This window comes from Nomascus leucogenys, chromosome 5 (genome assembly GCF_006542625.1).
Source record: "Nomascus leucogenys isolate Asia chromosome 5, Asia_NLE_v1, whole genome shotgun sequence".
Lineage (NCBI taxonomy): Eukaryota > Metazoa > Chordata > Mammalia > Primates > Hylobatidae > Nomascus > Nomascus leucogenys.
In genome coordinates this window covers 121,487,515-121,499,936 of record NC_044385.1, presented here as the reverse complement: position 1 = coordinate 121,499,936, position 12,422 = coordinate 121,487,515, and the positions used below count along the sequence as shown (strand labels likewise).

The following is a 12,422-nucleotide window of genomic DNA, read 5'->3' as shown; positions in this document are numbered from 1 at the left end:
AGAGGAGTCATTTCATAATTAAACTCTCCTTTAAATATTTTACTTTGACATCATCTCTTTCATGTATTTCTTATTGGGACCTGGACTCATGAAAATGTATTCATGCATTTAGAAAATACTTATTAAACACCTACTGTGTGCCAGACATTATTCTATGTGCTAGAAATACAGCAGTAAATGAGATGGGCAAAGAAATTTATCTATCTATCTATCTATCTATCTATCTACCCATCTATCCATCCATCCACCCATTCATCTATGTATCTATGTATCTAACTATACACATAAACACACACGTAAACACATACATGTATATAAATATATAAACATGTATATGCATATGCATGCACACCTATATACATACATAGTCACACACCCAAACATACATACTGCTTCTCTGCAGTATTAACAGTTATTAACAGTACAGATTTTGAAGTTAGACTAGTTTCAAATTCCTGCCCTACTTAACTAAACTTTAAGATCCTGCCAGAATTTATTAAACCTCTCTGTGACTTAGTTTTTTCATTTGTAAAATTAAAGATAGAGAGATGGATGGATGGATGGATGGATGGATAGATGGATAGAGAGAGAGAGAATAACATCTACTTCATTAGGAAGCTGCGAGGATTAAGTGAGGTAAGTAACACAAGTAAGGCCCTTAGTGATACACACACAATATGCCCTGAACAAATGCAAAGGCTGCGAATTATCTAATGGGGCTTCCATTTTGAAGGAGGGGAACCAGATGAATAAAAATAGCCTGGGTTATACCCATGCCAAGAAATGGGCCTTGAGCACAGTACTTTAAATCTCTAAGATTCAGTTTTCTCACCCATTATTAGAAAAATAAACCCTCTCTTCAAGTTGGGGAAGAATTAAATTGGATTGTATATGAGAAATAGCTAGTACAATTGTGTCATTCAATAAATGCTACTGTCAGACCCCCTGCTTTTCAGAATAGATATGACGTTCAAAATAGGTTGCTTCTTTCCAGAACCCTAGGAAACTTCCGTCTGGCTCCCCGATACCCAACTCCTCAACTCAGGCCTGCGAGGACAAGCCATTGGATCGAAGAAGCAGACGAGCAGGTTCCAGACCCACACCCTGGGGTTGCAGGCAGAACACAGAAAGAGAGAGAAGACAGGGTGTGGTCACAGTGACCTCTCTGCAGAGGGAACTCAGGAACCTGAAGGAGCAGGGGAAACAAGGCTCGCAGCGACAGAAAAGCGGACTGTGCTTTTCGGGTTTTCTTTTCCTTCCCCTTGCGTGTTCCTTTTATTTTTAGTAAAATTCCCTTTGAAAACTGTAACCTGTCTTAGTGTGCTAAATGAAAATAGGAAATGGTGGATGATCTGTGCTTTGGCCGGGATAATAAACGGCAACAGTGGCTCCCTCTAGGGCAGGAGAGAGGGGCCTGAGAGGAAGCAGCCTCCAAGCTTCCTCCGGGCACCTGTTTGCAGATTGTGCCTACCCCCCAACCACTTCACTCGTCCCTGCCCACCCCACAACGACACAGTTCTTAGCCAAGGAATGATCTGAAGTATATATGATGACACTCTAGCTTGCACTAATCCAGTTGTTGAGTCATGGGTATCTCTTACTTCTTTGTACACAGAAGGTATTGTCAAAATTAAAACTCCACCCTTAAATAATCTGAATTTTTAACAAGGACGTGAGCACAAGAATATTTCTCCTAATATTATTTATTGGCGGGCGGGGAGCAGGAAGGAAAGAAACTTTTAGTAGTCAACACTGAGGCAACGGCTCAGTGAATCATGACACACCCATTCAGTGGAATATTAAGCAGTCATCAGAAAGACTATTTACAGCATGGGAAAGGACTTTGGTTATGTGAAAAAGTAGAATCAAAATGTATATGCAATGCAAACCATTAAAATAGGCTAGAATGTCAGCATTGATTGACCAGAAATTGTGCAACAATAATGGTTAACACTTACTTACTATGTGGTAGGTATTATTTTATGTTGTTCATGAACATAAACCTGTATAATTCTCAGAACAATTCTATGATTGTTGTATGGATGAGGAAACTGAGAAACACAGACGTTAAAGAACTTATGCATGTTTACCCAGGAAGCAAGTGGCAGAAATGGGATTTGAGCCCAGGGGGTCAGCTCCGGAAGCATGCTCTTCACTACTACGCATTATTACCTCCCATAAATAGGTTGATAACAGCAACAACTACCAATTGTCAAGAGCAGTAATGATTTTGGTTAACCTTCACAACAACCCTGTGTGTAGATTTTATTAACCCCATTAAAAAGATGAAAAATGCAGCATGAGAAAGAGCTAAGTAAATTGTCCAACTATACAAAGCCAGGAACCACAAACTCAAACCTTACTCCGTAGCCCATATCCTAACCGTGACACTACATATTAATTCTACCTTGCACTATTTTCTAAATCTTCTACAATGAGCATATATTACTTTGATAAAAAAATAAAGGGGAAAAAAACAGAAAAAAGTTCAACAGAAAAAAGCTTTTTTTAGCAACAAAGAAATTGAAACTACAAAAGAATCTCACATTTTAGACTTAAAAACAAAATTTAAACTCCCACTTTAGGGCTTCCCCTTAAGTCTTTTTTAATAATTCATTGAGCATCTACTCTGTTCGATAGCAGTAAACCAAACCAGGAAGATCTGTCCTCACAGAATTACAATCTACCTGGGGAAGGCAGACAAAGAACAAACAAATTAAAATTATATTTTCAGACAGCGATAATTAGACAGGAAATTAAAGAGGACAATGTCATCAAGTCTGGACAGGAGGTATGGTCACCTCTACTGGATACAGAGGTCACACACGACCTCCGAAGAAGTGACATTGGAGCCAACATCTGAACACCAAGGAGACAGAAGCCATGCTATGTATAAGGATGGCTAACAGCAGTAATAGCAAGTACAATACCCCTAGGCTGGATTAAGGTTGAAATATTTGAGGAAATAAAAGCCTGGATGGGTGGGTGAAATGAGAGGTGGGGCAGGTGGCAGGGGCCACCACATGGGCAACCTGTAGAAGGGCCTGCTGACACTGCTATAGCCAAATGTTATTTTTTTTTTACTAGAAATTCTCCCAAAAAGGTATCAGCTACTTTTACTACTATCAGACCCACTATTTCTACATCCACCTATTCTCATGACTCCTTGTTCATAACAGATAATGAGCTTGAGAAAGTCTAGAGGCCAACAATAATGAAGATTTTTTTTCTCACAGGAAACCAGAAAAAAGCTGGGGAGCACCAACCATCTGTTACACTGTGGTACCCTTGTATAGCATTCACTCCATGACCTCAGACCTTCTCTACAAAATCCAGCATGGTGGGTGGCAAGAGCACTGGTCTAGGAATTGAGACACCTTGTTCTAATATGATCCCCGCTACTGCTAACCCACAACTTCTATAAGTTGCTCAGTGGCTCATGTTCTCAATTATCTCCCTTGTAAGATCAAGGAATTATATGGACAATCCATCTTTCCATCTATATTACTATATTGATGTCTACACTCTGTATCTCTTACTAGTCAAATCCGTATTCAAAACTTCTTTACAATTGAAAAGTCTATGGTAGTATTATATCCCAAGCCAAATTAAAAATCAGAAATTATCTGTTACATAACTTTGGAGTGTGCATAAACTCATGCAGTTAATGGGCTCAGTGAAGCAGTAACGTTAAAAACAGTGTTTGTCTTCCCAAAAAAAGGTGCCTGCTAATTTTCCCCAATATTCCATATTTCCAAGAAGATATTTATACATGGGAAAAATCTGCCTTGTTATCTGAAGTATTAACAACTATTCCCAAGATAAATGAGGGTAAACAAAAAACAAAAATTCTCTTTCACCTCGTACCCTTTTAATTGAGGATATCAAAGTGTGTTATTTAAATAATATCAAAGAAGAGGACTGCTACTATTTCACACTGTCTAACACTGTGTTTGGGGTAAACCATCAAATAAAAATTGCACGTTATCTTTACACAGTGGCTCTTCCCAAACACAACCACACTAAATCAAAAACACAGTAACTGATCCTTAAATTCTAACAACAGTTGGCCTATGTCATGAGAAAGAAACAAAATATTTTATTCTAAAATACTTGGTATTAGTAAATCCTTTGTAGTCATGAAAAGAATAATTTTTAATGGAAAAATATCTACATTAAATAAAAAATGTCATTTGAAGACCAATAGTCTAGTCTTTGAAACAGAGCTCTGTAACCTCCTTATATATTTTAGCCTGCTGTCTAAAGGAAAAGCAATAACCAGATAATGTTTCAAAGTGGTTCTGGTTTTTGTGGCAAGTTGTGTTATGTTTTCTCATCTTATCTTTTTATACTTATTATTAAGAAGCAGACGACCTAATACACAGGACCCATTTATTGCTTTTGGCCCTGAATGTGTAAAACAGTCTATACCATCAGATTTTACAAAAAGTTTCCTTGGTAGAAATATTACAAATGCTAGAGGACTAGTTCATTTATAATCCTTTTTTTCTTTTCTATGCATGGGGTAGGAAGGAGGAGAAGAAAGATACTCTGCACTCAGCTTACATTAGAACTAACGAAACTTAAAATAAAAGGCCATCCAGGCTAAGCCTTTCCCCAAGAAGAAATTCCTTTTACAACATCAGTAGTTAACCAGACATTCCTCGAGTTTTTACTGAGAGTGAGCATCAAAGAGTTCATGCTCTTTTTAGACAGTTATAAATTTTATTAAGTTCTTTCTTACTCTGAGTTGAAATCCCATCAGTTCTTATCCTAGTTCTATCCTTTGGAGCAATACAGAACAAGCCTCCCTCACCTTCCACATCTCATTCCTTTTACTATTTGAAGGCAGCTTTTATGTCTCTCCTTAATTTTCTCATCTCCATATTAAATATTACACATTCTTTCAATTAATTCTCATATGACATGGTTTCCAGATGCTGCAAATAAATTCGAGTTGCAGTTTGACTTAAAATTTTTCCTAAGTGGGATACAAAAAAAAAGAGATCTGAAGGTTCATTTATTTCTCATGTATTTGCACCTACAGTTGACACAGTTGGAGGGGTTGTCCAGAATCCAGTGGTCCATCCAGGACCTGTATCTATGGCAGCTCCTCTTCTTCCTGATAATACACACACACACAGACACACACACACACACACACACACACACACACACACCAGTCATATAAATGGCTGTGTGATACAAGGTGAGTCAGATAACCTTATCTCTCTCTCTGGCCACAATGACTGACTGAAAGAATAGTCACAAGTTCCAAGCTGGGCTAATCAGAGTCATTCCCCAAAATTTCAAACTGGAACTCAGAGAAGGCCTGCTTCCCTCTCGGCTTGTGGAGCTATTAGATATGAAGAACATTTCCCATCTTGTGGAATTGGCCAATTTGATAGAATAAGATCAATATGGAAAGGAGTATGGGAAGAAAGACCCCAAATCTCCAGTTCCACTCATTCCTGAAACCACCTCTCCCCAACCTTCCGGTGGGGTGACTAGGTTAGCCAATAATTCCCCTCTGGCTGAAATAAATTTGGGTTAGGTTGGTATAACCTGCAACACAGAAGGTCCTATTTAATATAACATCCACAGGGTTCAAACTATTCTAACAAAACTAATGGAATACAGGTCATAAAAGAGAAAAATTGCCATTCTATCCTACAAAATGATGCAGATAGAATATCTTTCCATCATTATTTAAGAATGGGAGTGATACTCACTTACCAGAGATGAAGCCTAGGCTACACAGGGCTGCCAATATTCAAAACGCAATTCCCAGAACTATCATAGTGCCTGGCACATAGTAAGTAGGTGCTTAAGGCACACTCCACTACACTTTCCATAGTAAACAGAAGACATAGAGTAAGCAAAACATTGAATATAAATTATGAAAATGAAGACATGAATTCCCTCAAGAAACCTTAGGTATATCATTTCACCTTTTTATGGTTACATTCCCCATGACAAATGTGGGACTAGATTCTCTCTTCAGTCCTTTTTAGCCATAAAATGCTATGATTCTATACATGCTCAAGAATGCTAAAAAGGAGTCTTTTAAGGCTCTGGACATGCAGATTAAGGGGTGTACAGTAATAAAGAAGGAAGCATAAAGAGAGTGAGAAAGAATAACCTGCCAAAAAAATAACTGGGGGTGGGGGAAAGCAACACAAAAATAATGGGAAAAAATCATCAGTGATATGATAAAAGAGGTAATTCCGATGTGCCATCATCCTATTCTAACCAGTTTTTGTGGTCAGAAGTTATCTCTGTGCTGGATTCAAACCACCAGCCCGGGGTCCTGCCCTTTCATGACCCATATAATCCATATGATGGCCCCTTCAAGTTCGCCATGTATTTCTTTTCAGAATTGGCTTCCTGCTTCAGATGTTCTCACCTCCTCTCTCACCATCCCAGATAGATTTTTGTGTTACCAACGGAATGTATATCCAATTATATTGTGTGCCCCCAACTTTGTTCCCCACCTTGCCCCCTGCAAAGACTGATGCCCAAATGGCCATAATTTTCAACTTATTGTTTAAGTTTGCAACCTAGGATGCTTAATACAAGTAATCATAAAATGGTATCTCTGAAAGGTGACCCATTTATACAGATCTTCTCTAAGAAACTGATCTCATGGTTTTTTAGGAAGAAGGCCTTGAGTAGGGAACCTATCGTTGCAATTAACAACTGATACTGCAGTATTACTATATGTCCACATAGTAAGTACGATATGCCAGCATATTATACTATGCATATATACTATGCTAAGCATTTTGCATGCATTGATTCATTTAGTTCTCACAACACCCCTATAATAGCCATACTAATTATTATCTACACTTTAAAAGTGAAGAAACTGAGACTCAGAAAGAGTAACTTACCCCTGGGTACATGGCTACTAAGTACAAGAGCCATATTTATCTGACTCCAGAATCCTTACTCTTACCCATTATGTGATCCATAAGGGCATTGATCTCTGAGCGAAATTGGGAGGAGGCGCTTTGGGGGGACCAAAAGCAGAAAGACTAGGGAACCGAAATCAACAAGATCCACTTATCAATTTTGCTTAGAGTCAGCCCTATTTGAAGTAGAACCTTGTTCCCATTATGTACCAATAGATTATCTGCCATTTTGCATTGTGAAAATATACCCTCCATTATCCAGGCTAATCTAGTTGACTGTAGAATGCTGTACACAGACATTACAATGACAGACAACTAATTCAATCTTCTCTGCTAGAGAGATGCTACTGTTAACATCCTTTCAACTTTTTCCCTATAGCTTTTGATGCAGGGCACTTCACATATGCCACAACTATTCCCTCCTACAGTATCTAGAGCAAGAAAGTAATTGAGAATTACTGGGGAGAGAGAGAGGGTGGGAAGGAAAAGAAAGAAGGATTATAAAATGAGGTAAAAATAAAATACTACCAAAAATGTTTTGTTTTTTTTTTTTTTTTTTTTTTTTTTTTTAGAAAGAAAAGGAAACCAGAACAGGGTGACTAATTGCCTGCTAACTTGTGATTCAGGGAGAAGTGAATGTTTATGCTCCATTACTAAACAAAGAAAATAACTTGATCATACACTAGAAATCATATGTTTAAACAGTCACAGTGGAGTTTTCCTGTGTCAACCGAATAAAGAGATATTAAGTATTTCCTATAGAAGTGAGACCTTACTGCTTGTCACCTATTCAGGGTCTGTAGTAACATTATTCATCACTAAGCAAAAATCTAATTATTTTTAGATTCCACATCCTCCTCTAAGTCCTTTAAAATCTTCATCTATTTACTAAGACTTTTATGAACCTGGGACAAAAATAATGCCAGCCCCTAGTGAACAGTAATCAGACGTTTTTATGTGATAATCAGTAAGACTCCAGTTTTAGTGAAATGGAAGCTGGGAAGCAGTCTAGCAAACCCTTTGGGGTCAATCAGGAATTAATCTAAACAGGGAGTACAAGGTTGGATGAAATGTAGCAGAAATTGTGTCTCACTGAAGTAATAGTGTTATGTGTTAGGAGGTTTGGAAGTAATACTTAATTGAAAAACTGTTTTAAGCTAAAAGAGAGTGGCAGGATCTAAAGTAATACACTATTAAAAATATTTAAAAGCAAAGGATCCGTAAAATATACTAAGGGAAGAGCCTAATGCCCTCATTCCAAATCCAGTTTCTTATTCTAACCAATGTGCACGAAACAGGAAAAGGAGCAGGGAGGAGGGAAAGTATCTGAAGAATTGCCAGAGTAAAAAATCCCGTAATGAAATTTTGCTCATTCTTGGAGAAATGAAGTAGAATTAGATGCTTCAGTGGTGGTAAATTCCAGAATCTGGGTAGCTTTCCAGTAAATTAAGCTTTTCTATAACGTCAAATGCAAACGCTATCTGGGATATCAACACAATGAGCTTGAGCTTTTAAATTCCTATTTCCTCATACCACATTGTTTGAAACCTTTAAGATAAAAACTTCAATGAATTAGCGTTCCAAGCTTTTAATATTTTCGTCCTTTAGCAAGCATGTCAGATTAATCTTCAAATTGCAATGGGCAGAAAGAACCTTCAACCAAATTATTAAGCCCATGTCTCTCCCAAAGCATGTTAATAATGTAAGCAGTTTCATTGGCTATTAAGATTTTTAACTTTCCTCATTCTCCATTGTATTACTGTTTTTTAAGGCTGGGAGGCAGGGGATCAAGAACGTCATTCCATCCTGAAAACAAGGGATGTTATGTTATCTTTATACTCACTTAACACCTAGCACACTGTCAGGCACCCTGTAGGCATTTAACATACTTTTGGAATAAGTTGATGTAATGGCCTAGGAAGAGCATGGAAATCGGAGGACAGGTGAGTCCAAATCCTGGCACTGCTGGGTAACAAAGACCATCTCCAGAATTAGAGTTATCTATCGAGGTAGAACAGGAATTTGCACGTGTGTCTTCAAAGTGGCATCAAGAGGATTGACTGTTTCCTGAGCTGCCACCCAAAAGCCACTTATGGAGGGATTATATTCGTCTCCAGCTTCACCACGCCTGGAAAACTCCTGCCCTGCCTCTCTACTGCCCCTTCCTTTTCCTGGGTTTGGGTTTGCACTCCCAAAACTTAAGTTCACAGTTCTACAAGGCTGGTCTAACCCAGACCGCGATCTCCTCCCCATTTCAGGGCGTTTTTCCAGCGTCCACTGGGAGGGAGGCCAGGCCGTGCTAGGCACGCACCAGGAAGGATCCACACGGTGGCTCCGCACATCTTAGAGGATGAAGGCAGAGGGGTGGCGGGAAGCGGTGGGGACTGGGGGAAGAACGAGTTCAGGACCTGGACACTATCCAGAGGTTTCTCATCCCTCCCCAAAGCCACAGCGCCAACCGCTGAAGACGCCAGGAAACCATCGGCAGGGGCGGGGAGCGCGGGGTCGCTCTGGGTCAGGACTGGGGAAGAGGGACGGGGGGTGGCGGGGAAGAACAGAGACGCAGTGGGGGACAGTACCTGGTGTGGCTGTGGTTGCGGGGACAGTCCTTCTTCTCCATGATGGCCGGCACGCAGTTGGTGAGCTCCGTCCAGTCGGCGTGCAGCCCGCAGCTCCAGCCGGTGGAGAAGCGGGAGAAAAGCCACGTCTCCTTGCCAGGCCGGTGGCAGGTGCACTTCTTCTGGCCGGCTTTGCAGCTACAAGGCTGCTCCAGCCGGATGTTCTTCACCAGGTGCCGGCCGAAAGTGGTGCCCCCGGTCTTCTGGATGTGGAGGAACACGATCACGTCGCGCCTTTGATGTTGAAATCCACGAAGCGGGTCAGGTCCTTCAGGGTGAAGTTGAAGAGCGGCACGAACCGGGGCAGGGAGCCGTTCTTGGGGGCCTCGGGGTCCGGCTAGTCTTCCTCCTCCTCTTCCTCCCCCTCCCGGGGGTCTCCGGGCTCCTCGTCCTCCTCCTCCGGCGCCGCGGCCCCCCGAGGTCCCTCGGGGGGCCCCCGGGGCGGCGGGGGCAACTGAGGCCGCCGCTCCCACTCCTCGGGCGGCGCCGGAGCCCGGCGGGCGGGACCCGGGACGGCGGGCGGGCCGGCCTCCCCCGCGCGGGGCTGCTCCCCGAAGTTGGTGCAGGAGCTGGTGCAGGAGGGGGACACGTACTGGTACATGATGACCACGAAGAGGAGAGTGAGCACGGGCGTCAGCAGCCACTTGTTGAACCTTTCATCCATGGTCCCGCTCTCAGGCCGGCAGGCAAAGCGGCGGCGGCGGCGGCAGGGCGGACGGGCGGACGGGCGCCCGCTCGAAGTTTCGCGGACTCCGGGGCGCGGCTCGGAGCCCGCCATTCCTCCATGCCCCTGACGCCGAGGCGTATGGCTGGCTGGCGGCTTCGCGGCCCTCGGGGCTTGCGGAGCCGGGGCCTGCGAGCCGGTCGGGGGAGGCGGGCGCCGGCGCGCTCGGCTGCGGCTGCGGCTGCGGCTGCGGCGTGGGGCGCCCTGCGCTACCGGGGGCGTCCAGGCCGGCCCGCTCCCTGCTCCCGCCCCGGCGCGGCACTCTCATGCGACGCGCGGCATCCCGCCGGCGGCTTGCAGGCGCTCAGGCGCTGGGAAGCGGGGTTCGGGTCCTGGACCTACCGCGCGCAGCCGGGCAGTCGGGTAGCTGCGGCCGCGAGCGCTGGGGCTGCATGAGGCTCGCCAGGGCGCGGGCCAAGGGCGAAGGCGCGGTCCGCTCCCGCCGCTCTGGCCGGCCGCGGGCACCGCGCCCGGCACGCGCGCCCGGCGCCTTTGCCCGCAGGTCGCCGGGCTGTGGAGCTGCGAGGGCTGACGGCGCTCGCCGCAAGTTTGCAGAGCGGCCCCCGCAGCGCAGCGGCAGCGGGCGAGGCGCCTCTGCGGAGACGCCTCTCCCGGCGAGTCGCACTGCCGCTCCGGGCTGTCCGCCCAGGCGCAGGCACGCAGACACACTCGCACACACAGGCTGGCACCGCCACAACCCGCCAGCCGGTGTGACAGGAGCCCTGCTACCCGCAGCAAAAACCTGCCCTAGGTACGGAGCATGCGCCAAAGCCTTCCCCAGCCCCGGAGGAGTTTCCAGGGGAGGAGTCCGCTGCTCCGCGGGAGTCGGAGGAGGCAGCTGGGGGTGGGAATCCTTGCCTGGAGCAAGGAGAGATTTGGCAGAAAGGCAAAGGTGGGGCGAGAAGAGGCCCCGAGGTAAGCGTCGCTGGCGTTGATCTGAGACCTTAAAATGGGCAGCTTCTCCGTCTGGTAGTGGCCGGCCTTATTTTCAGGAATAACACCTGCACACTCCCGGGAAGACTCACTAGACCAGACTTTACACGGGTTGGCAGTTCCCTTCTCAGCAGGGGAACGTGGCTCCATACTGCTGTGAATTTCTACCCAAGACATTCTAACTGGTGCTCGAGTTTTATGCTGGTCCTCCCTTAATAACAAACTTGGTGCGTCCAACTATGCAACTATATTCAACCGGCGTCAGTTAACCATTAAGCGCCTACTGTGTATCAGGCGCTACGTTCAATACACACTTTCTTTCAGCACTAGACAGTCCAGCCCTCAACCATGCAGTACTTAGAACATAAAAAGGAGTTTAGGGATCACCTACTAAAAAAATCATTCTACTAATAGACGTTGAACTCCTAAATGTTCAAGATTTATTCCTTCCCAACAATGGTGGAAGATAAGAGTTAAGCTTGCCTATATTTCATAAGCACTAATTTGTATGCAGATGTTTTGGGAAACTTTATTTTTCAAACATCTAGATGTTGCATTTAGTATTACCCCAGAACTAAATCTTTGCTCAATAACAACTTCTGTTTTTCAGATAGTGAAAAGATATACGATCAAATTGTTGTAACTGCCCTACCACAATCCCTAGACCTGCTGGACCTATTTTCCGAGTGGGGAGTGGCAATGTCTTAAAGGTGAGGACGATGCAGTGTGATTCCCTGGCCCAGGCCAGTGTGTCCCTCCCAGCTACACTACCGTATTCCACAGGTGTGCTATAATATTTCATAGCAGCCCACTTTCCCATCTGGCCTCTTTATGAATCCATGCACTTGTTTCTTCCTGAGACACTCTGTCGATGTCATCTACTTATCAGGGTGTCCCCTCTGCAGCCATCAGTGAAGATCCAGAGCTCTCTCAGGGATGCTAAAGCTTGCCCATAGGATACTATTTTCATTGTTTAGACAGGTGGAATTCTTCTCAATAAAACTTCCCTCCTCTGCTTCCTTTCCTGTTTTCAACTCTATAAACAACTTCAACCCGTGCCTTTCCTAATATGTAGGAGGCTATATTAGTAGAAAAGGTGTTGGGTGAGATGAATCAGCTTCTTTAAAGCTTATTTGATTCTATTTCTTTTTCTCTCACTTAAGTTTGAAATCCTATTAATGGCATCACACCCCACTCCACAGCAAGAAACTGTGATAAAACAAAAACCAATAA

At 44.0% G+C, this 12,422-nt stretch overlaps 1 protein-coding gene across 1 annotated transcript in view; it reads right to left on the bottom strand.

Moving 5' to 3' along the window:
- Window positions 1–10,196, bottom strand: part of LOC115835066 (heparan-sulfate 6-O-sulfotransferase 3-like) — a 315,304-nt gene extending 305,108 nt beyond the window's left edge. Inside the window, exons 1-2 of the mRNA XM_030812461.1 lie at window positions 10,040–10,196; window positions 9,494–9,800 (exon numbers count right to left, since the gene is read on the bottom strand). Of these exons, the coding sequence (XP_030668321.1) occupies window positions 9,494–9,800; window positions 10,040–10,196 (464 nt within the window). The remainder of the gene's footprint in view (window positions 1–9,493; window positions 9,801–10,039) is intronic.
- Between the last annotated feature and the right edge of the window lie 2,226 nt (window positions 10,197–12,422).